The sequence below is a fragment of the Rattus norvegicus genome, chromosome 5 (assembly GCF_036323735.1).
Source record: "Rattus norvegicus strain BN/NHsdMcwi chromosome 5, GRCr8, whole genome shotgun sequence".
Lineage (NCBI taxonomy): Eukaryota > Metazoa > Chordata > Mammalia > Rodentia > Muridae > Rattus > Rattus norvegicus.
In genome coordinates, this window is record NC_086023.1 from 100944532 (window position 1) to 100966778 (window position 22247).

Consider the following 22247-nt stretch of genomic DNA (forward strand, 5'->3'; position numbering starts at 1 on the left):
ATTGGGCAGCGCTTTACCTGCACACATACAAGTAAGAATAACAATCCTGTTGTAGTATTAGCTTACTGGTCAGATTCCTAGTGACACCTAAAAGTCATTATTCAGTTCATAAAACAGAGTAGAGTTTCTATCAAGCTTATTAAGCTTGTACACTCCCTCATATGTTTATTTATTTTGAATGATTGTTTCTATAACAATGTGAATAAAATTGCACAAATATAGAAATGCATGACTTAGTTCAATGCTACTGGATAAGAAATTAATCCAACTTACTATAGCTATATAGAGAATAGTGTACTGAGAAAGCAGCTGAAGCATGCTCGCTTCTGACAGCCACAGAGGAAAGAGAAGTCTTCTTACCTATGGTTTCCAACATCTTCTTCAAGATGCCAAACTATAATGATGCCAAACACCAACTAAAAGGAGACTCTGAGGAGAAAGGAAATAAAATGGAGTCATTACGTCTTAATGAAATCTAAAGACTGAAAAGTGCTTGGTGGTATTACCATTCTTTTTATTAAAATGATATTGACTTAAATGTAACAGTTTCATACACAGCAAAGAAATGATTTTAAAACATGCCTAATAGTTGCAATAATAACATATAATGTTGAGATGCAAGAAGGGAAGGGCTGGAAGGTCAATGGAAGGTAAACGGAAGAACTATTCCCAGTGCAGTTACAGCATGCTGGGCGGCATTCAAACACACTGTTCAGTTATTCTCCTAACCCACACTGTCTACCCACCTACAAGAGGAAACAAACCGAATACGTCCCTTGCCTCAGGTGACATCACCAGTGTGAAGCTGAGATATCACACACACACACACACACACACACACACACACACACCATCTGGCTCCAGAGTACACAGTTTAAATGTTACACAGTGCTGCTCCTCACCAGGAGAAAATTTCATCTCACAACTTTCCTCTTCTTTTCAATGGTAGAATGACCATGTAAAGCACTGTCTTCTCTCCTACTTCATTCTTTGTTGCTGTGGTAAAACACTGACCATTCTTTCTTGTGGAGAACAGAGTTTATTAGGTTTCTCTCTCCCCGACATGATCCATCACTGAAGGACTGTGCAGAACACAAACCGAAGCAGGAACTCGGACACAGAAAGTAGAGTCTGTGGAAGACTCATGCTTACTGTCTTGCTCTGAAGGCTGACTCAGCTTGCTTTCTTATACAACCCAGGACCATCTGCCCAGGGGTAGCACAGTCCACAGTGGGCTGGACCCTCACACATCAATCATTAATAAGAAAAGGCCCAAGAGACAAATGCACAGGCCAATCTGCTTGAGGCATTTTCTCAATTGAAGCTTCTACTTCTAGATGATTCTTGTTTATGTCAAGTTGATTAGAAACCAACAAATAACTAACCAGCACACCTATAAAGGTTAAACCAATGAAGAAAACTATATTCAGTCTAAATAAAGTCTAAAATGAACTAAACTAGTATAGACATTCAACACAACCAACTGCCCACACAATCTGATCCAGTTGGATCTACACATTTTTCGAACCTATCAGTAGTTCTATCAAAGAAAGATAATAGTACTTATCACCTATGTGATGTTCATATATTTTAAACAAATCACTTTTAAAATGCAATCTTTAAAAATACTCAAGATAAAGTAAACCTATTTATATTAGTGTTCAAAACATAGCTGTTGCATTTCAAAAATTAAGACTTAATCCCCCAACAGAGAGACCCATAGAAGCAGTAGACACCAACTATCGACCATCCATAAGTTCTAGTTGTGGGCACTACACTATCAGGTTACATATAAATGGACCCAAAGTCTATTTCAATAGTCACACACTCTGAAGCACACACCAATCATTACTCAATGGACTTGGAATTGAGAAGAGACGACATCTTAAAGGTAAGGGTCCTCATATTGCCTAAATATAATGTTCCTTCAAGTACCCTTTAGAGTGTTCCTCCAGTGCCTGACAGAGTGCTCCTTTGGTGCCCCAAAGAGTGTTCGGCCGAAGTCACAGAGTCCTTAAGTGGGGAAGTTGGACTTGAAACCCCCTGCCTTATTTCCAAGCCTACGCTCTATCCTACTGCCCCTACTTATTTAGACAGGGCTCATTATGCAGCCCCGGCAGACCTTAATCTCATTATGTAGTCTGCAAGCTCTTAATTCCATTCCCTCTCCTGCCAAGGATAAGAAACATGAACCACTGAACTCATCTTCTATCTCCCGTTTTCTATACTGTCCTGGAAAATAAAATCACATGGTAGAGGTATCGATTTTTTAAAATAGAATGTGTGAGAAGGTGTCTAAGGTGCAACCACCTGTATAAACCAAGAGAATGTGAAATCCATGGTCTGAGGAGATTAATGGATATATATTTGTACGAACCACAAAGCTGCATATTTATAAAAAAGTATTTTCATGCATTTCACAAAAATGCTCACAGTGAAAGGTGGCCAGGCCAGAGGAGAGAGAAGGAAGCACTGAAGTGCTGCGTTCTTCTTTAGTTTTGCAGCTCGACTGAGCACATCCAGAATGAACAAACATAAGCACAATGCCTACTCGAATTTGAGCTACAGGAAAAATGACTAATTTCGTAGTATACAACTCCTGCAAAACTTTAGTGATATTTATACTAAAATCTAAAATTCAAATTTAACTGGTAATTTAATTGACAATCCTATTATATTTGTATTTGTTTAGTAAAACTAAGACATCATTTACAATCTTAGGCCTGTGTGCTTTCTATAAACTTTTATGATAAGGACAGTTTCCCAGATCCTCAATGACCATTTCACTGCCCAACAAGGGTACACAGCACTATTTATTTTTTGCAAGGAATGAAAGATAAGCTAAATGTTTGGCTTTATTGAGGAGCACTCACTAATTGGCCATTTTGCTCTCTGGCAAGCTGTTCTGGAAGAATCAGACATAAACGTATGCAGCCAGTCAGTGCTTCACACAGCACATCATTCTGAATGCGGATCTCACAGCAACTAGCAGAAAACAAACACGTGAACAAAAACAAAAAACAAAACAAAATGCTTTGCTCTAGCACTTCAGTTTGCTTTCTGTTTGCTGTGAAAACACCATACCCAAACGTAATCTGGAGAGAAAGGGGTTATTTCATTTTGTAGGTTATAGTCCGTCATGACGGAAAGTCAGAGCCGAACTGAAACCAAGGCAGTGGAGGGAAGCTGCCTCCTGGCTTGCTCTTCATGGCTCACTCCGTTGGCTCTTATACAGTCCAGGACCACCTGCCCATGAATGCCATCACCCACAGTAGGCTGGGCCCTCCCACAATCATCAAGCAAATATTCCATAGGCTTGCTATTGACCAGTCTGACAACGGCATTTTTAAAACTGAGGTCCTTCTTCCCAGATTGTTCCTAGCTGTGTCAAATTGATGACCCTCAAAACAAAAATTACCCAACTGGCACAGATAGAAATAACTCTCTGGGGAGGAGCTTCAGGAAATGCTCGCTTTTATAGTTAATATGCTCAATTCTTACTAAAACATAAATAAATATAAAATAGTTAAAGCTCATTGCACTGGTTTCGTGGCTCATCAGGGTAGCTCAGCACCTGCCCCTGCATTTAAATTTAGCATCTGTCCTTTGCAGAGCTGCCTCAGCACTTCCTGAAGCTAGCAGACAAATGCCAGACTGTAATCCCCCACAGGTAATCTGTCATATCTGCAAGAGTTTGTGAGAGCAAGGTGCATACTTTCATTTATGCTTCCGACTTTGTAACTATGTAACTGCTGTCTCCAAAGCAGGGGCACAGCATAGCATCTGCCCACACCACAGCTGCCCAGTAGGCGCAAGCAGCCTTTGACTAGCATCTCCTCCTTTGAACTGTCTCCCTCATTTTCTAGGCCAGGATCAAAAATGCTTTCCTCAATGCAAGTTTTATTTTCATGATCAAAGTTATAAGTCTTTCTCAATTCCTACAATAACTGCAGAATTTGTTAATTCTAAAATTACTCCAAAGTCAAAAAAGTTTAACTTCATAAACTACTTCATGTACTGATCAATATTATCTCCTATTAAACATACTGATCAATATTATCTCCTATTAGACATACTGATCAATATTATCTCCTATTAGACAAACTCTTGCTACCTTTGTAGGGCTGTGAGTTAAATACCAACTTCGGGATTAGTGGAAGTTCACTAATGCTATGCTCACATGACAAATATCAGTGACGTCAATGAAAATGTAGGATGCCAAACAATGCTAACAGACAAGGAAAACATTTCTCGCTTAAAATCGGCTTTCACAGGTAGCTAAAATGCTCTCATTTCAAACTCCGTCAGAAAAATATTATATTATAATATAATAATAATGTGTATTTAAATTCACATATTAAACTACATCAGTAAATAAATAATTACACACATACACACATGCCTGGTGGAAATACTATAAAACAAAATATAGCATTCTTGGAGATTGGAAACAAAGAGGAAAAGAACATCAAACGAGAAACACAAATCAACGGACTGAAACAAGTCTGGAGATTTATAGTCACAATAAATTAAACTTATTTGTTAAAGAATAGACTTACTGTCTAGTTTTCAAAAATTAAATTGAGAAGCACAGAATAGTTGAGCTCTTTTGAAAAATAAAACACTTTATAGTCTATACATATACAGTACTCAAGTGGTACATCCCTGGCTTAAAAGGGCACAGTCCAAACATGAGCTGCAGTCACCTATGGGGCAGTCAACAAGTAGGGTAGCCTCAAGTCAGGGAATATCTATCTACAGGGAATTCGCCTTTCCTTCTTTCAAGTAAGCTAAACTCTTTGTGTAAGTAGATCAATAAGTGTATAAATACTTACTGGTAAAATGGTTCAATGTTTGGGACTTGTTTCCAAAAGTGACAATGACTAAGGCAATGCTAGAGTAGCTGAGAAACAAGGCCACCCCTTTTATGAACTACCTTCCTCCAAGGTGGGTATTCCCTGGAGGAACTGCCATGGAGCCATGGAGCCATGGTAGGTAGTAAGGGGCTGCTGCTGGTCACTTCTGGATTTGCATCCAACACAAAACCTTTAAAAGTTTCTTCCTATGAAGCAATGGGTAACCCAAACATAAATCTGTTAAACTCATTCTCTTTCACATATATTGGAATGACAAAGTCATGATATATAGCAATACTAAACTATAGGAAAATGCACTAATGCACAGTCAGATAAACAAGCTCATAAGCAGAAACCATTGCTTTAACTGAGAATCCACATGCTTTAAAGAAGTTTGCACCAGGTGACAATGGTGGCTCACACCTTTAGTCCCAGCACTCAGGAGGCAAAGGTGGGTAGATCTTTGAGTTTGAGGCCAGCCTGGTTTACAGAGTGAGTTCCAGAACAGTCAGATCTACACTGAGAAACCCTGCCCCCCGCCCCAGAAAGAGAGAGAGAGAGAGAGAGAGAGAGAGAGAGAGAGAGGAAGGAAGGAAGGAAGGAAGGAAGGAAGGAAGGAAGGAAGGAAGGAAGGAAGGAAGGGAGGGAGAGAGAAAGAAGAGAAAGAGGTATCAATGATATTATTTCCTTTCATTTCTTAGGATTCCTACTGTTATTCACTTCCTTTGTTTTAAAACTTCCCCTCTTTTTAGGGAACAAAGATCCCATGGAAATGAGATACACAGAAAATTATAGTTTAAACATTTTATAAGTTATGGATATATTTATACAACAAATAAATTTGAATTAACTTTGCTTTGAATTGAAGTGGATTTTGAAAGTTATTTTTACTTGTTTTATTCTTTTATTTTTTGTGTATGTGTGTTTGGTCTACATGTATGTCTGCATTCATTTTTTAAACGGCTGCCTCAAGGAGAGGTATTCTTACCCCTTCAAAAACTTAAGTATTTCCTTCCTAAATTACAGACACCCCAAAACACAAAAATACTGTTTTTATAGACTTGTATCTACTTCCCGAGTTACACATTTAAATTATAATGTGTATGTTTTTAGTTAAATTCTTTTATCCTCTGCTTGTAATCTACTCCAATGTCAATTCTAGAGTTGGAAAAACCTCAACACATACGTAGCTGAGAGACACACTCACTGGCCTTGGTCTTGGTTCACGTAAACCGGTCGTCTCTAAGTCTGTGGCTTACAGCTGTTGCTGCCCTTCAACTATAAAGATGGCGGAACAATCTTAAAGAATACAAGGTAAATTAAATCTGCTTACAGTGATTCTATTATTTATGGCTTCCCTCCGCCTCTTCCAGCAAGTTGTTGTTATTGTTGTTGCTGTTGTTGTTATCCTTAAGAATCCAAAATAAACATTAAAATGGGGTTCTGATACCTTGTCTTTGGCATATCTCTCTTATTTTCTACCCACACCCCTAGATGACAGGAGCCTTCTCCGGAGTCAACTGCCCTCAGCATACTGACTCAGGAAATGGTGCTTCGAACAGATTCACTCTCTTCTGCTCTCTTACTCCCCGGTGAACGTCAAAGGAATTTGGATTGTTAGGCAGTTTGCCTCTGCTCACTACCACATTTTCAGGGTTAAGGGCCAAGATACCAGATGCCACACATATTTTTTGGACAGAACCAGGCAGAGGGATTCCTCCAAGGGTGGCTCTGGCAAATAAATGTGTCAATACGAGGAGAGTCCAGATCCAGCCAGGAACCCACAGAACAACTCACTTCTGCCACTGTTTTCTTTGGAGACCTCAAACCCACAGAAGGATAAACTCTGTGGCCTCAGGTGTAATTCCTATACTGGAAATTAATTCTCTGGGGAAGTTACTCCTGGTGCTTGCTGTTTGTCCTTTTGCCTGCCTGGAACAAGGCAATTCCCCAGTGAGCCTGAGCACAGTGTGTCCTTGGTGCTTATAAAATGCATGGAGAGGCAAGCATCCCCATAGACACAGAACACAGCTGGCAGTTGGTCTGCAAGAGTTCATAGTTACAGAAGGAGAGGCTGGTACTGAAGATGTCTGTCATTCCTTGGCCTCCTACTCAGTCACAAGATTTCCATTGAGTTGGTGAGAGGGGAGAGCCAATCCCGAGGCAGAACAATATGTGGTTTTGTCAACTCTAACAGAGGCATTCCTTAGTGGAGTTCTAAAAGGTAGTGAATAGAGACAAACTTCACTGAAAAACACTATGGAATTAGGACAGTGGGGAGAGGAGAGAGGCAAGGTTCTGTCTAACAACCTCAAGTATATACAATTCTTCCAATGTCATTTTCTACGGTTTTCTTTCTAGCTCTTAAGAGTAACTCTATTACAAACATTGTCCACTATTTCCCAACGTGTTTCTCCAGTTCTTGAATCTTTCCTACAGAAATCAAGGGTGTCCTCTATTATACCACCTACATAGTTACCCTGAGCTACAAAACACTGCACATAATTAGATATTTTTATCCTTCCTCATCAATCAGTGCTTCTATATTCACTTTGTGACTTCCATGATTTCCCTTTGCTGGAGTAAAGGGAAAGTTTACAAGTTACCTCAGGAAAAGGCAGGCTCATGTTTCTGATCTGCAGTTGTCTGGTAAGAAAACAACACTTTAGAGCTATAACTAATGTGGCCATTTTCTCTCCCACGCTTTGCTTGTGGTGACTAATGGGTTGTGAGCCCTCTGGGTTGAGTTCCAGGTCTCTTCAGGGAAGAGCGGGCTGTGAGGGAGTTGAGAGTTTTGAGTGAGCATACCGTCACTGTCTAAGCCCATTCTTTACAGTGCTTTCCAGAGAGTTCTTCAAAACCCTCAAATTCAGCTGGTGTAATGCATCAACACTTTCTTTCACAATTATTAATGATGGATTATTTTAAAATAGTAAAATCTCTATGTTTTATCTCTAAGCCTGCTAACACCAGATTTTATAGACACAGAAGCACACCACCAGAGATGTTAGTGTAGCCTCATTATATGCCTCTTGATACCAAAATTGACATATGAAGACTTTACATTATAAAACATCAAACTTATTTAAATTATTTTGGCTACAAATGAATTTAGAAATGGGGGGGGGGAAGAAGGAGGAAAGATTAAAGCCCTGGCCATATTCTGCATAATTTTTCTGATGAAAAAAGTAGCCCTACTCCTCAGGCATAATCCTCCATCAAACACTACTTTAAACATATTTCCACTGAAATATCTAAAGTATAGGCAGGGTTGTAATCTACAAATGAGCACAACAATCCATCTATTCGGAGCTTTTCAAATATGCTGCTCACTAACAGCAGCTAATACAATTGCAACGTGCAGAGCATGGTGCTGCACACCTTTCGTCCCAGCGCTTAGGAGGCAGAGGCAGGCAGAACTCTGTTAGAAGCCAGCTTGGTCTATTTGGAAAGTTCCAGGATAGCCAGGGTTACACAGAGAAACCTGTCTTACTAAATACAACTGAACTGTCTGTGAACTACGTATCCTGTCCCCGTTCCCTTGAGCTGATGATATGTGCTCTTCACAGATGCTTTCAGACAGAGGCTCAGGAGTCAGTGTTTTCCCCACGCAGACAGCCTGTAAACAACAGAGCCAACGTGTAGATAGATCCAACCTGGGAATCCACAGTCAAGGAAGTCCACAGCATCAAGTCCCACTTCTGGCTTCTAACAGTCATGATATAGGACAGGCAACATTTACAGGCTTTCAGATTAAATAATTCAGGTAGCTGGGCTTTCCGAGTTTCATAGTTGCTTTTTTAGGTAAGTCTCTTGAATAAACAATTCACTTTCTTAATTATGTGATGCTAGGCTGAGTATTGTCCTCTTTGAGTTGTTCTAACCACTTGGTAAAGTCAGCTATAGCTAACATTTGCAAATGCCTACAAGCAATAGACATACAAAACTATTTTGATTACTAATTTGTATCTGACGTAATGCCTGTATATTAAGTTCTGTATTTTTGTATTTCCAACAGCTATCACAATAAGTCCTTAATTTAATCAAAGTTCCTCACTTCTAAAGTAAGAACAGCAAACTGCCCCATTATTATCCATGTGGCAAAGCCAAAGGTTTTATGATACCTTTCCCACTTACTGAAAACTCCTTTTTGTATATAGTATGATGTGTGTCTGTATCTGTGTGTCTGTGTGTTCACATCATGTGTATAAGAGTGCATATGTGCCTATGTATTTGGAGGCCTGAAGTTGACATTGCCATCATCCTTGACAGATCTCTATTTTTTAATTGATGCAAGGTCTACCTGAACACAGGGTTCATGGACCCCTAACGACTCCAGCCAGTCCTCTGGCTTCCAGTTATCAGACTAAGGAGATCTCCAATGTTGCCTGGATTATTTACATAGGTTCTGAGTATACAAACTCTGGTCCTTTTTCTTGCATGGAAGTACTTTATCCACTGTGTCATCTCCTAAACCGGGAACACCTTTTATACTACCTACAGTCCTGAAAAATTGTCCCCTGCCCCTTGGGGATTGAAAGAAGTAGAACTTAACCTGACAAATTGTAAAATTCAGTTTAGTCTAAGTACTGACACATAAAGTGTTATTAACCAGAGATTAGTGGAAAGAGCTTAGTTCTGATGTACAGCAAGACACAGAGAAGCAACTGTTAGTGGGAAGGAAGAGCTTGTAATAAAGTGAATAAGCTGAACATGCACAAAGACACACGGAGCAAAGCATGTGGATTGACTGCCAGGGAGAATAGTCAGCACTTGAAAATGTTACAGAGGCATCAGACGTTTTTATTACAATATCCATCATATAAAATAAATTGATGGTATTGGTTGCTTTAGAAAGTCAACCAAAAAATAAAAATATACAAAAAATAAAAATATACATATTAATCTAGAAATGTAGACATTGACACAAATTAACAAGTCCAAAATTAACAACTGTATTATTTCATCAAGTACTAACTAAACACTGAAATATTCCTAGATATGAGGCATCAGGAGAATTAGCAACAGGACAAGCTCAGAGTCCAGGTTTTCCACTCTCCTTAAAAGACTACTTTATTCCATCTCACCCTCCCCTCCTCCTCTTCTCTTTTCCTATTCCAATAAGACACAGAGAATCTAACTTTCTTCTCCTATTGTTTTGACAAGATACCATGAAAGACAACTCAAGAAGGAAAGGTTTCTTTCAGGTCACATTTCAAGGGTCCATTCCATCCTGGTAAAGAAGTCAGAGCAATAGGAGCTTGAAGCAGATGACTACAGTATGGTGGCTGGAGACTCAGAAGGCAGAGAGCCCTCAGTACCTACCTGTGCTCAAACTCAGAAAACGAAGAGCCCTCAGTGCCTCTGCTCAAACTCAGAAAATGAAGAGCCCTCAGTGCCTCTGCTCAAACTCAGAAAACGAAGAGCCCTCAGTGCCTCTGCTCAAACTCAGAAAACGAAGAGCCCTCAGTGCCTCTGCTCAAACTCAGAAAGCAAAGAGCCCTCAATGCCTGTGTTCAGGTCACTCCTTTTTTCTACAGTGAGGGATCAAAACCCAAGAAATGATGACACCTACTTTTAAAATGGGTCTTCCCACTGCAGTTTAACCTAATCAAGAAAATACTGCACTGCACAGGTGTGCTGAAAAGCTTGTCCCATGAGTATGTCTACATCTTGTCAAGTTGGCAGCCAACAGTGGTCATCACACAGGCTTTACACATGCTAGAAAAGCGCTCTAGCCACATTCCTCGCTGTCAGATAAAATAAGACACTGGTATTGTTCAGTGTGATCAAGCATGAAGCTTTCTTTCAAACAGTTTTTACTGATAGAGTAATCCTCAAACGTCATTGTACATTTTTAAATACTCATGTTTCCAACCTTAAGCCTCTTGCTTTCCCATGTGTACATTTTACATCGACTTTTTCTTCACAAACAAGTTAGGGACCAGAGTTTACATATCTTCACATCTAATCTCAATATGTTTTAAAATTAAAAGATGAATACCAAAACTATATAAAAATCTTCATTTGCCTGGCATGGTGACTTAAAGCACGAGAATGGCAGAGAATAAGGACACAACCCTACGTCTGAGGCCAGAGCAGAATGGATGCCAGCACCATGCTGTGATGTGCTAGGCACCCAACACTATCATCGTCGGGAATCAATAGGAATCTGAAGATGAGACACATCAACCCCTCCCTGGAGGATGAACAGAGAAAAGAACAGATCCAAGAAGGAAAGGAATCTTTTGTTGAGGAACAGATACTTGCTAAGGCCAGAAACCGTAAAGAATGCAGAAGATCACAGGACAGCATGGTGACAGCTCTCAGTAAGGTCCTAAGAGGAGCCAGGAGAGCACCACTTCCTTGCCCTGCCTGGGACTGCCCTGTGGGCAGAGCAGAGCATACAAGGCTGAAGGCTGCAAATGGGAAACATTAAAACTTATATTTTAAAAAAACACCAATTTTGGAAGTAGGGTAAATAATTTCCCAAAGAAAGAAAACAAACAGCGGGGCTACAACAACACAGAACAGAAAAACAAAGCAAACAAACAAGCAAAAACCACTGGGAGTCCAGCGCAGGGAAACAGCAAGAATAAAACAGAAAGATGGACACATTCATAGAAACAACTCAAAAGACTCAATCAAACCCAGGAGCCGGGGGCAAAGGAGTCAGGCAAATGATATCAACAGAGTTTGACTCTTAGAGTTGTTAATCTGAGATGCTAGATATACTGTGAGGCCTGTTAGCTGAAAAAAACATCAGCAAAGAGGACTTTCACAGCTTCCTAGACTGCTGGAAATGTGTTCCTTATAGACATGCTGAATTTGAAATGGTTCTAAAAAATAGCAAATAATAGAGGATAAATTGCAGCAAAGCACAGCTGATCATTCAGTTGTTTCCTTTTTCCTCTGGAGATAGATCTACAGCAGACCAAACCTTCACAAACCTGCTGAATAATGCACACAGCAGACACTGCACTAACGTGTGCTGAATGGCATCTAGAGGACACATTGCATGAACGTGTGTGAGTAACCAATTATTCAAGAAAACAACCCCAGGCTGGACAGATAGTGGCGAAGAGTGACCATTGTCTTTGCAGAGGACCTTGATTCAGTGCCTACACAGTGTGCATAAGTTAACCACATCTTTTCTTTACCTCCAAGGATACCAGAAACACATATGGTGCACACATATATATGTGTGTGAATATAATATATGTATTTCAAAATACTGGTGCACATAAAAGTTTTTTAAAAGTTTAAGGAAGAATAACTTGGGGACACCGAGTGGATAATCAGTGGTCTCTAAACAGTTGCTCAACACAAAGACCAATGAAGAGGGCAAAGGCAAAGGAGAGAATTGAGAAATGAGGTTAGAATGAAGGAGAGAGAGACTGGAAACACACAGCTCTAAATGGCTGTCTCTATCTGCTCCTTTCCCTCAGAGCTCAGGGAACCTATGGAAGAGGAGGCAGAGTGTCTAAGCCAGAGGGGATGAAGGACACTAGAGAGCCCTCTAAATCAACTGAGTAAAGCTCATAGGAACTCAGGGACACTAAAGCAGCATGCACAGGGCCGATATGGGTCTGCACCCACTTACATCTGCACACACATTGCAGCTTTTAGTTTGGTATTTTTGTAAGATTCCTGAGTGTGTCTGATTCTTGTGCCATCTCTTAGGGCTCTTTTCCTTCTGTTGGTTTGCATTCTCCAACTTTAATGTGATTTTTTTTATCTTGTATTTTATTTTGTTAGCTTGTATTGTTATCTCTTAGAACTCTGTTCTTTCCTAATGAAAGACAGAAAGGGAGTGGACCCATTAGAGAGGAGAGGTGGGGAAGAACTTGGAGAAAGGGAGGGAAAACTGTAATCAGGATGTAGTGTATGAGAAAATAATCTATTTTTAACAAAAGGAGAGGGAGAACTGTGATTAGAACTCCAAGAGAAACAGATATTTGAAAATATAATACTAGATATAAGAATTATCCTAGTGATAGTGGATATTAGCTCAAATGTTCAAATTACCCTAGATGCACAGAACACATGAAACTCAAGGATGACCAAAATGCAAATGCTTCACTCCTTCTTTAAAAGGGGAACAAGAATACCTTTGGGAGGAAATAGGGAGGCAAAGTTTAGAACAGAGACTGAAGGAACATCCATTCAGAGCCGGCCCCACATGTGACCCATATATATACAGCCACACAATTAGATAAGATGGATGAAGCAAAGAAGTGCAGGCCAACAGGAACCGGATATAGATCTCTCCTGAGAGACACAGCCAGAATACAACAAATACAGAGGTGAATGCCATCAGCAAACCACTGAACTGAGAACGGGACCCCTGTTGAAGGAATCTTAGAAAGGACTGAAAGAGCTTGAAGGGGCTTGAGACCCCATATGAACAACCAACCAGAGCTTCCAGGGACTAAGCCACTACCCAAAGACTGTACATGGACTGACCCTGGGCTCCAACCTCATAGGTAGCAATGAATAGTCTAGTAAGAGCACCAGTGGAAGGGGAAGCCCTTGGTCCTGCCAAGACTGAACCCCCAGTGACCGTGATTGTTGGGGGAGGGCGGTAATGGGGGGAGGATGGGGAGGGGAACACCCATATAGAAGGGGAGGCGGAGGGGTTAGGGGGATGTTGGCCAGGAAACCGGGAAAGGGAATAACAATTGAAATGTAAACAAGAAATACCCAAGTTAATAAAGATGAAAAAAAAAAAAAAAAGAATTATCCTAGTGGTAAAACTCTCTTAGTCTCTTCATGCTGGAGCATGCTTAACAGACCAATTTGTAATTTTTACATTTATAAAATGATTGCTGCTAAACACGAGGCAGGGGACAGTATTTACATTCAATTAAGCCAGGTCTGGTGACATAGATCACAAATCTCCACTACTCAGGATGATCAGACATTCGAGGTCAGCCTAAGCAATCTAGAGAACCCTTCTCAAAGAGAAGGTGGGGGTGGGGCACTCGGAGATGGTTCACAGCGGGCAATTTGCTGTACAAGTGCTGGGAATGCAAAGTTCACACTCATACCAAATATGACTCATTTGATAGAATGTTGGTCCTTGCACTAATTTTAAAAAATGCTGATAGGAAATAATCTTGATAATTAAAAGTAGGGGAAATCAAAGTAGTCTAATTAAAAAGTCAGTGATCTAAAGGGTAAATTTAACAAGCCTACCAGAATAAACAATATTCTCATAAGCTCCAAGATGAAATAAAGCTCACATATTATGGAATGATGGAATATTTAAAAGAGAAAAGTCTACCATGATCTTAGTCACTAAACCAAAGCAAATTTACTTTTGGATCTTCTTAATTATATAAGCACACACCCAGGAAGATCAAATCTGACCAGAAGCATTTCCCATGATCTGTAGTGAATAACTGCTAGACAGAGCCCTACACTGCTGTGAGAACAGAGATATTCTGTCTAAATCCTAGGATAACCAGCTCAGTCCTCAGAACCAGGACTGCTAGGAGCTGAGTCAGCAAAGGGTGGCAATGTCTAGCTTCCTGGCAAGGTTCCAACTAGTTCAGATAAGGAAAAACTTATTTAAAAATTATAAGGCAATACGACCCTGAACACGAACTTTAGATATGTTAGGCTAAATTAGCATCAATTCAGTGCCCTAATTACTGATTCGCTACCATGATAAACTCCATATTTAGCTACCAAATGCAGTTCTCTAGCAATCTTGTGGTTCACCTTGACAAGTGATTTTTTTTTTCTTTCTGGAAAAAAAATTTTTTTTTGCTTTTTCAATAAGCGTGTCTTTTTACTTAAATAACTCACCTACCACTCAGCTACATTCATTAACTGTGCTTTACTAACACTGAAGAGACCACACCTGATTTTAAGATGCTGTTTTCTGTGTTTTCTATCATACTTTCAACTAAGTGGTCAGAAAGCAGAAACAAACACATAAAGAGTTTTATGACCCAGCTGGACAGGTGTCCTTCCGATGCCTGTGTTCCAAGCACTTCTAAGTCTGAGGAAGAAGGCTCCCAGCCTGACAATGATACCTTTCCTCAAAAGACCAGACAAAAACAATCCAAGAAACGCTGGATGGATGCCGCCAGCAGAATACTTTGTCCAGGCACAATGACGCAGTTTCTTTTGACCACGTCTTCCCCGCAGCTTAGATGCATGATTTAAAGTGCTGTGTTTACCAGTAGCCAGGAGCCAGCATATCTATTCAGCTTCTGAAATACAGCAAGTTCTAAATGATGATACTCTGTGTGTAAAGTATAGCAATGACTGCAGGACTTTTTTTTTTTTTTTGAAAAGAGGAAGACAAACATCTCATCTGTAGTTTATATTTTATTGCATATTTAAATAATATTTTGAAGAAATTGTACTAAACAAAATAAATTGTTGAAATAAATATCATCTATTTTTGCATTTCTCTATACCATGGTTCCTAAGAGTTTTTAAGATTATCTATTTGAGATGGTCCTGGGTTACAGCACTTGCTGCTCTTGCACAGCACCAGGTTTCCATTCCCAACACCCACATCAGTCAGCTCCCAACTGGCTGTCACTCTGGTCCCAGATCAGACAACCTCTTCTGGCCTCGTATCAGCCCACAGGCACCTGCATCTACACACACACACACACACACACACACACACACACACACACACAAACACACACACACCTTTGTAATTACATATGTTTCCTACCTTTGTTGAAAAGGCGTGATCTAGAATAAAATAGATCTTCAGCTCATCCTATCTCTAATTCTTGGTATACTCAATGGTCTCAAAATGGAACATTTACAGAATAGGTATTATTTGTATAATCCTAACAGCAAACCATTCCTTTACTGGTTAAAGCCTTATATATTCGTCTTGTATGTTTTTATATGGAATTACAGACAACTCTAACAAAGTGACTTTTAAAATACTAAAAATATGCACACACATGAAAACAACTTTGGCAGAGAGTCTGGAAATAAAACAACACTCGCTATATTATAAATATATAATATATAATATGAATATATGCTATGCTCAGAGGAAGGATTTATTCAATTATTTACTCTGATTTATTCACCTTATATTATTAAAAGTTAAGGATCTTGGATCCTGTCATTTTAAAATACCCAGTAGTATTTTTGTAACATCTAGTAAAAACACTGAAATTCTATGACTACCCAAAAGTTGCCTGACCTTAGGAAGACTGAAGACACACAGCCAAGTATAAAAGTCTGATGCACACTGAGACACAGGACTCAGAATACACTCTCCTAAAATATGCTCCTTTGGCATAAGGATTATTTTGATACGAGGCAATGAGTACCAGAAGACACAGCAACTTTCCTTGACTCTCCCTTCTAACCCAAGTGGAGCAAAACTTTCCTCTCTTTAAAATAACACAAACTTACTGTTATTATATATATATATATATATATATATATATATATATATCCTTTATTGTTACTAGTAAAGATGTCATTAGCCTTCCACATGCCAATAAAGTCAATTCCTACTGTACACACCAGAAACACATGCACACAAACACACAGACCTACAGACACACAGACACACACAGGCCTATCTGTCACCTCGGTTTAACCACTCGAGGTATTCGTTTCTGTGTAGCCTTCTTGCAAGTAAAACTAGAAGCATGGATCATGTGTGTCTGATCTTTCTGCCAGTAAATCTCTCTTTTGCTGTTTCAATTTATAGTTCTCAACTATAGAACCTAAGAGGTTCTATAGCTGAAGTCACTACTCACTAAAAAAGTAAAAATAAATACACTTCAACTGAATAGTGAAAGTACAAAAGAATCCTAAGCCACTAAATTCTCCTAATTGTATATCCATATTCAGTGAACTAGTAGAGAGCAATGAACAGAACTAAGTCGTAACTATGACTTTAAATTACTTTAGTTTGAACTCTAAAAGAATTACATAGTGAAAAAGCTGTGGCCTTCTGTATAACCAATCCATTCAGTTGAGTCAAGCTCTGTGAGTGCGGACTCATCTGCAGTGATGGAGAGCACACTGTTGGTCCCTGAAGAAGGGGGATGGGCAGGTAAGGAAGGTAGAAAAGAAACAAAAGGGCCATAAGGAAACCTTTTAGAGTAACAAATATACTAAATAGCCCCGTGCCTCCCTAAGAAAACAAGAACCTCCTGGGTTGAACAAATATTCAGGCTAGAAAGCAATAGTAACTCAGCCCCAGATGAACTATCCTGTTGTCTCCTAGCAGCTACAAGAAAGACTAAAAGTGCTTGCTGACATAGCCTGATCCAATCTATACTCAGCAACCTTCAGAATGAGCAGCACTGCAATGCTATACCTGTGTACGTGTATGTACATGTCCCTGTGTACGCTTGCCTATGTGAAGGAGTTGTATGAGCCTGTAGAAACCAGAGGTACACCTCAGATGTTTTCCTTTATCACTTTCTATATTTGAGATAGTCTCACTGAATTTAAGAGTTCATGGACTAGCCTTGGCTAGCTGGCCTATGAGCACCAGAGAGCCTCCTATCTCTAACCCCTGCACCCTTGATTGAATGTATGGCCCTGCTATTGTATTTCCATGCATGTATTTAGATGCATGGTGGGGATCTCCACCTTTGATTCCCATGATGAAAAGGTAATCAGTTCATCAACTGAGCCATCTCTCCACCAAATCCCGTGTCATACTTTTCAAATCAGGAACAGAATGACTACACTCAGCACTCCCAAGAAAACTGTGAGCATGGTAGAGAAAGAGAAAGGAGGCCAGGCAAGACTCTACTAGACTCTTCACAGGATACACCACACACACACACACACACACACACACACACACACACACACACACACACACTAAGCTACCTTTTCTATTCATATCTATAACCCCTCAAAAGGAATTATGAAAAATACAACTATGTACATGGTAATTAAAGAAATTACCTATCAACTACATACTCAGAACTACCAATCATAAATATTCAACAGAATCATTTTTTGTTAAAACGTGTGTTTATGTGTGTATGTATGTTTAGTTTACTGTCTATGTTTTCCCTTCTCACTTTTCCCTCACGCATTTATTTACAATATCTTAGACCTGGAGATAAAATAGTTTATCAGAATAAGAATATTAAATAAATAAAGATAAGAATTCCCTAAGCCCAAGAAGTCTAACTACCATAGGCAAAAAGACAAAAGACAGGAAGGAAAGAAAGTGTCAGAACGTTAGTCTCCGTTTCCTCTGTTGTTTCATTGGCTTTCCTTCACCCAGATGTCCATAACTGGAAGAATGGCTTTCCCATGTCTCTAAATCATCAAATGTAATTTCAAAATCCAAATGAGAGTTTTGTCATCTGATCACATATGATCACTCTGCCTTTTTAATCTTCTATTTGTTTTTCTAAAAAGGGGAAATCTTCAAAAGGGGAGAAGATTATGACCAAGAATAGGCCACAAAACACACATGGGACACAGGTTCTAAGTCAATGAGATTGTACTAGGTGTAGTAGTATGCTCCTACATAATCCCAGCACCACCGAGGTGGAGGCAGAGGAATCAGGAGTTCAAGGCCAACCTGAAATACATAGTGAATCAGGTTAAGCTGATTAGACCCTGACTCAAGAAGCAGGATGTTAATTAATTTAACAAATTGTGTTATTTTAATCACACACAAAACTCATCATGCTTACATTAATACTTTCTTCTTTACTGAATCTGTTTTATTATTTTTAAGGCTCAGAAATATTTTAAGAAAATTATGCTTTTATAAAACACTAAAAAGAACTAATGTTCTATCTTCGGAAAGGAAAAACCCCTAGATACACAGTACCCAGCGAACACTTAGGGAAAGCAGTAGGCCTTGGGCCAGAGATGAACTAGCCTTTCCTCAAATAGCAGTCTCCCTTTCCTACCAAGCATCACATTACCACAATGCTCAGACTACCCAGCTGCCTCCTCTCTGTCCTCTCTCCTTCACCCTGGGCCAGCCTATCCTTCTGTTTCTAATCAGCTTACAGGCTGGGTTTCTCCAAGAACTTTCTTATGGGAGAAGGAATACATCCTCTTCCTTCAAACTCATGGGAAATCCAAATCCTTACCACCTAAGCATATGACTACTATATTTGGAGAGTTTCTTAAAAGAAATAATTAAGGTAAAATGGGGTAATCAGTGGCCTTAACTAATGAGACCAGGCATTTTCTTAGGAAGAAAACAGGTCAACACACAGAAAGGAAAAAACATGAAAAAATACAGAGAAGTTAACAAGGCAAGGAAACAGAAACCAACCAAATGCCACACGTGTTGATTGCCGAGCTTGGGAACCAAGGACATCACTTCCTGTTATCACCAGCAGATATATTATAGTTCTCCAGCTGTAGAGTCCAGTACACCAGACTGGAAATGGGATGCCGTTTACTACACACACACACACACACACACACACACACACACACACAGTAGCTATGGAAGAGAGCAATGGGTAGAAGATGCCACAAGAGTCTGGAAGGACATGACAGGAGAGCCTAGGCTGCTTTGAAGGGGACAGTTGGTAAAACAAGGACATTTGGATGACTTTTCTGAGATCACAGATAAGAATGAAAAACACTGGGAAAAACAAAACTCCAGCTCCACATCCATCCATGCTTCCTACCACTTTCCCTTGACCCAAACTTTCGATTCTACTCTAGAAGTCTACAAACTGATATTCCCCTCTAGTTTCTGCCACCCACCTCCTTCCCAACCATTTCACCTACAGGTCTATGCTCTCTTCTTTATGAGAAACACTAACTTACGTTAACAGCAGCAACAACAGCAAAACTATTGTCACTTCATCATGTCAAACAACCTAAGACCCTTTGGCCGCTTTTTCTGAAGACCACACACAAAGGCTTTCTATTGTCGACTGTGATCAGTAAAGACATCAAGCTCCCAGAACACTGTATTTATTTTGTATGCCTCCTTCTGACCCACCTCCAGTCCTGCCACTGCTTAATCTGATGCAACAAGTCTCCAAAGCTTGCTATCTAATTACTGCCTAGCCACCATATTGAGGGCACCTGATTAATTAGCACTGATTTCTCTGCCCACTCTTTCTCCTATGGAGGCCCACTAAAGTTATCTAACTAATTACAATATAACAAATTTGCCATACTAGTTTCTCAAATCTCTGTAAATACTATTCGGTACCCAAAGCTTAAATTTAAAAGAGAAAAATACCTGTCTTATCAGCAAACTGATGCTTGAAACAATTTAACTATATTTACCCAAGGCAATTCTACCAAATGTTTATTTTTACAAACCCACTGAAGTGAGACACATCCCCCGGACAATCTAGCAATCCTGAATTCACTACAAACTCATCTGTTTCTTCGTTCTTGAGTGTAGACCTTCCTCTGGCAGATGGGGTGTTTATTCCACTGTATTTGGAGGCACGTCCAGTACAGTGTGTCAACTTTGCCTCAAAGTATTCGATGAAATTCAGAGTATGTTGACCATAATATAAATGTAAAATATGTAGCCAATCTGCGACTCAACTCAAGTCAAATCTATGAGGACAGACTTGGGATGTACTCGGCAAAATAATCTTTCACTAACTCAGGACAGTTACCATGGAAGCCACTTACTATTGCTCAGAAGCTTCTAGACCCCTCCCAGCTAGTCTTACCTCCAAAACATGTATCCAAGATTTCATACGGAAACCACTTTGCCTACTTTAGTTAAATGTTGAAAGCGCCAAGCACTGAATCAATGCAAATTTGCATTTCTGAAATTATCGCTCTAGAAACCTCCAACCAGCCGGGAAGTATGCTGTATAGACAACCTTTACTCCCTCATGGTGTTCCCTAGTTAGAAAGCATCTGAAATTCAAAGAAACCCCCCAGGGACTCAGACAGGAATTTGGAGCACCCTAAAAACAAACTTAACTCCCTCACCAAGCCTCATCAGGGTTCTGTGGTAAAAGAAGAATGTGGAGGAAGAAAGAAATCCAGAAGAAACTAGAAGAATCCAAGGGAAAAAGAACGCGTGAAAGACAAAGTGCACATATGTGCTGTAATCAATATGTTGAAGAAAAAAAAGTCCCATCAATTTTTGCTTTTTTTGTATTTAAATGGGGTGAGGAAGATAAGACAAATTACAGAGCATCCCAAATTAGCTTTCCTGGATCCTGGAACACATAATAGACCAGGTGCATTTATTCAAAACTTATATTAGAAGTTCAAATCAAAGGCGTTCAAAGTTTAATTTTATTAGAGTTTTAAATGCAATTGCTAATCTGGATTCTATCAGGCTCTAAAACAGTAAGATACTAAGTTGGATAACTTGACCGCTAAGAAATCATCATCTCTGTACAAATTCTACACGCAAAATCCTCCCATACCCCTAGAACCAACCCCCCCTCCTGTGTTCCCAGATTACTCATTTTATAAAGGGCATCCTAAACGAAGGTCTATGGACACACAAAGGTGATGTCGACTGCACAGCTGTCCTACAGCACAGGATGAGGTGACCTGGGCTCAGTTCTCAGATTCATCCCCTCAGGACACTGAAACAACGCCTCCGTGAGGAGTTTTCCCTCTAGCTGGTGAAGTCACCGTCCTCTTATCTGAGGCTAGAAGGAAACCCCAGCCTCCGCCCGCAGGCCTGCCTGTTCGCGGCGTCCTCCCCCAGCAGAGCAGCCCCCTAGCGCCCGCCCAGGCTGCCACCGCCCCCTCCTCCTCCTCCGCCTCCTCTTCCCGGCCGCCTATGACCCGGGAAGGAACTACCCAGTCCCCGAGCCCCTGGAGAATAGCAACCCAGGGCGCACCATCGCGCCCCACGAAGCAGGGCTCCAGCACAAAGCGCCTCCCGCACGCTTCCCCACCCCCACCAGGCCCCGGCCCTCCCGCACTCCCCGGGCCCGCGCACAGCAACAGGCGCGCAGGCCGCGGGGAGAGCACAGCAGGGAGCGCGCAGCCGGGGAAACTTCCAGAGTCTCGGGGGCAGGGCTCGGGCGGGGCCGCTTACCCTGCTCGCCGGCCTGGAGGAGACTCCCAGGGTGGGTAGAGCGCTCGGCTCCTCTCCGCTTTAACCACGGCCCCAAGAGCTCGGTGTGGCGGGAACGCTCACGCGTAGCCAGGGAACTGGAGCCCGCGGCCGGCCAGCCTCGCTGCGCGCCGACCAGGCTCCCGGAGGCCGCCGGGCTGCGGGAAGCCGTGACGCCGGCGGGGCGCGCTGGCCAATCAGGGGCGCGGCCCAGCCGCCGCGGGGATGGAACGACCGGCGCCCGGGCCGGGGCCCGCGTGGTGACGGACAGCGCGAAGGCGGCGGGGCGTGGGGCAGGCTCCTAAATGTGACTTCCAAGGGAAATGCCTTCTTTTTTAAGTATAGCATTTCCCTAATATTGCGCGGGAAATACTTTCTCTCCAGTG

At 40.9% G+C, this 22247-nt stretch overlaps 1 protein-coding gene across 11 annotated transcripts in view; it reads right to left on the bottom strand.

The window, feature by feature from the left end:
- The window catches only part of Mpdz (multiple PDZ domain crumbs cell polarity complex component), a 154446-nt gene extending 132411 nt beyond the window's left edge, over positions 1 to 22035 (bottom strand). For 10 of the 11 annotated variants that reach the window (XM_063287256.1, XM_063287255.1, XM_006238342.5 and 7 more), the window contains exons 1-2: positions 21844 to 22035; positions 361 to 429 (exon numbers count right to left, since the gene is read on the bottom strand). In XM_063287256.1, the coding sequence (XP_063143326.1) occupies positions 361 to 376 (16 nt within the window). In that variant the 5' untranslated portion in view covers positions 377 to 429; positions 21844 to 22035. 11 annotated transcript variants of the gene reach the window in all.
- Between the last annotated feature and the right edge of the window lie 212 nt (positions 22036 to 22247).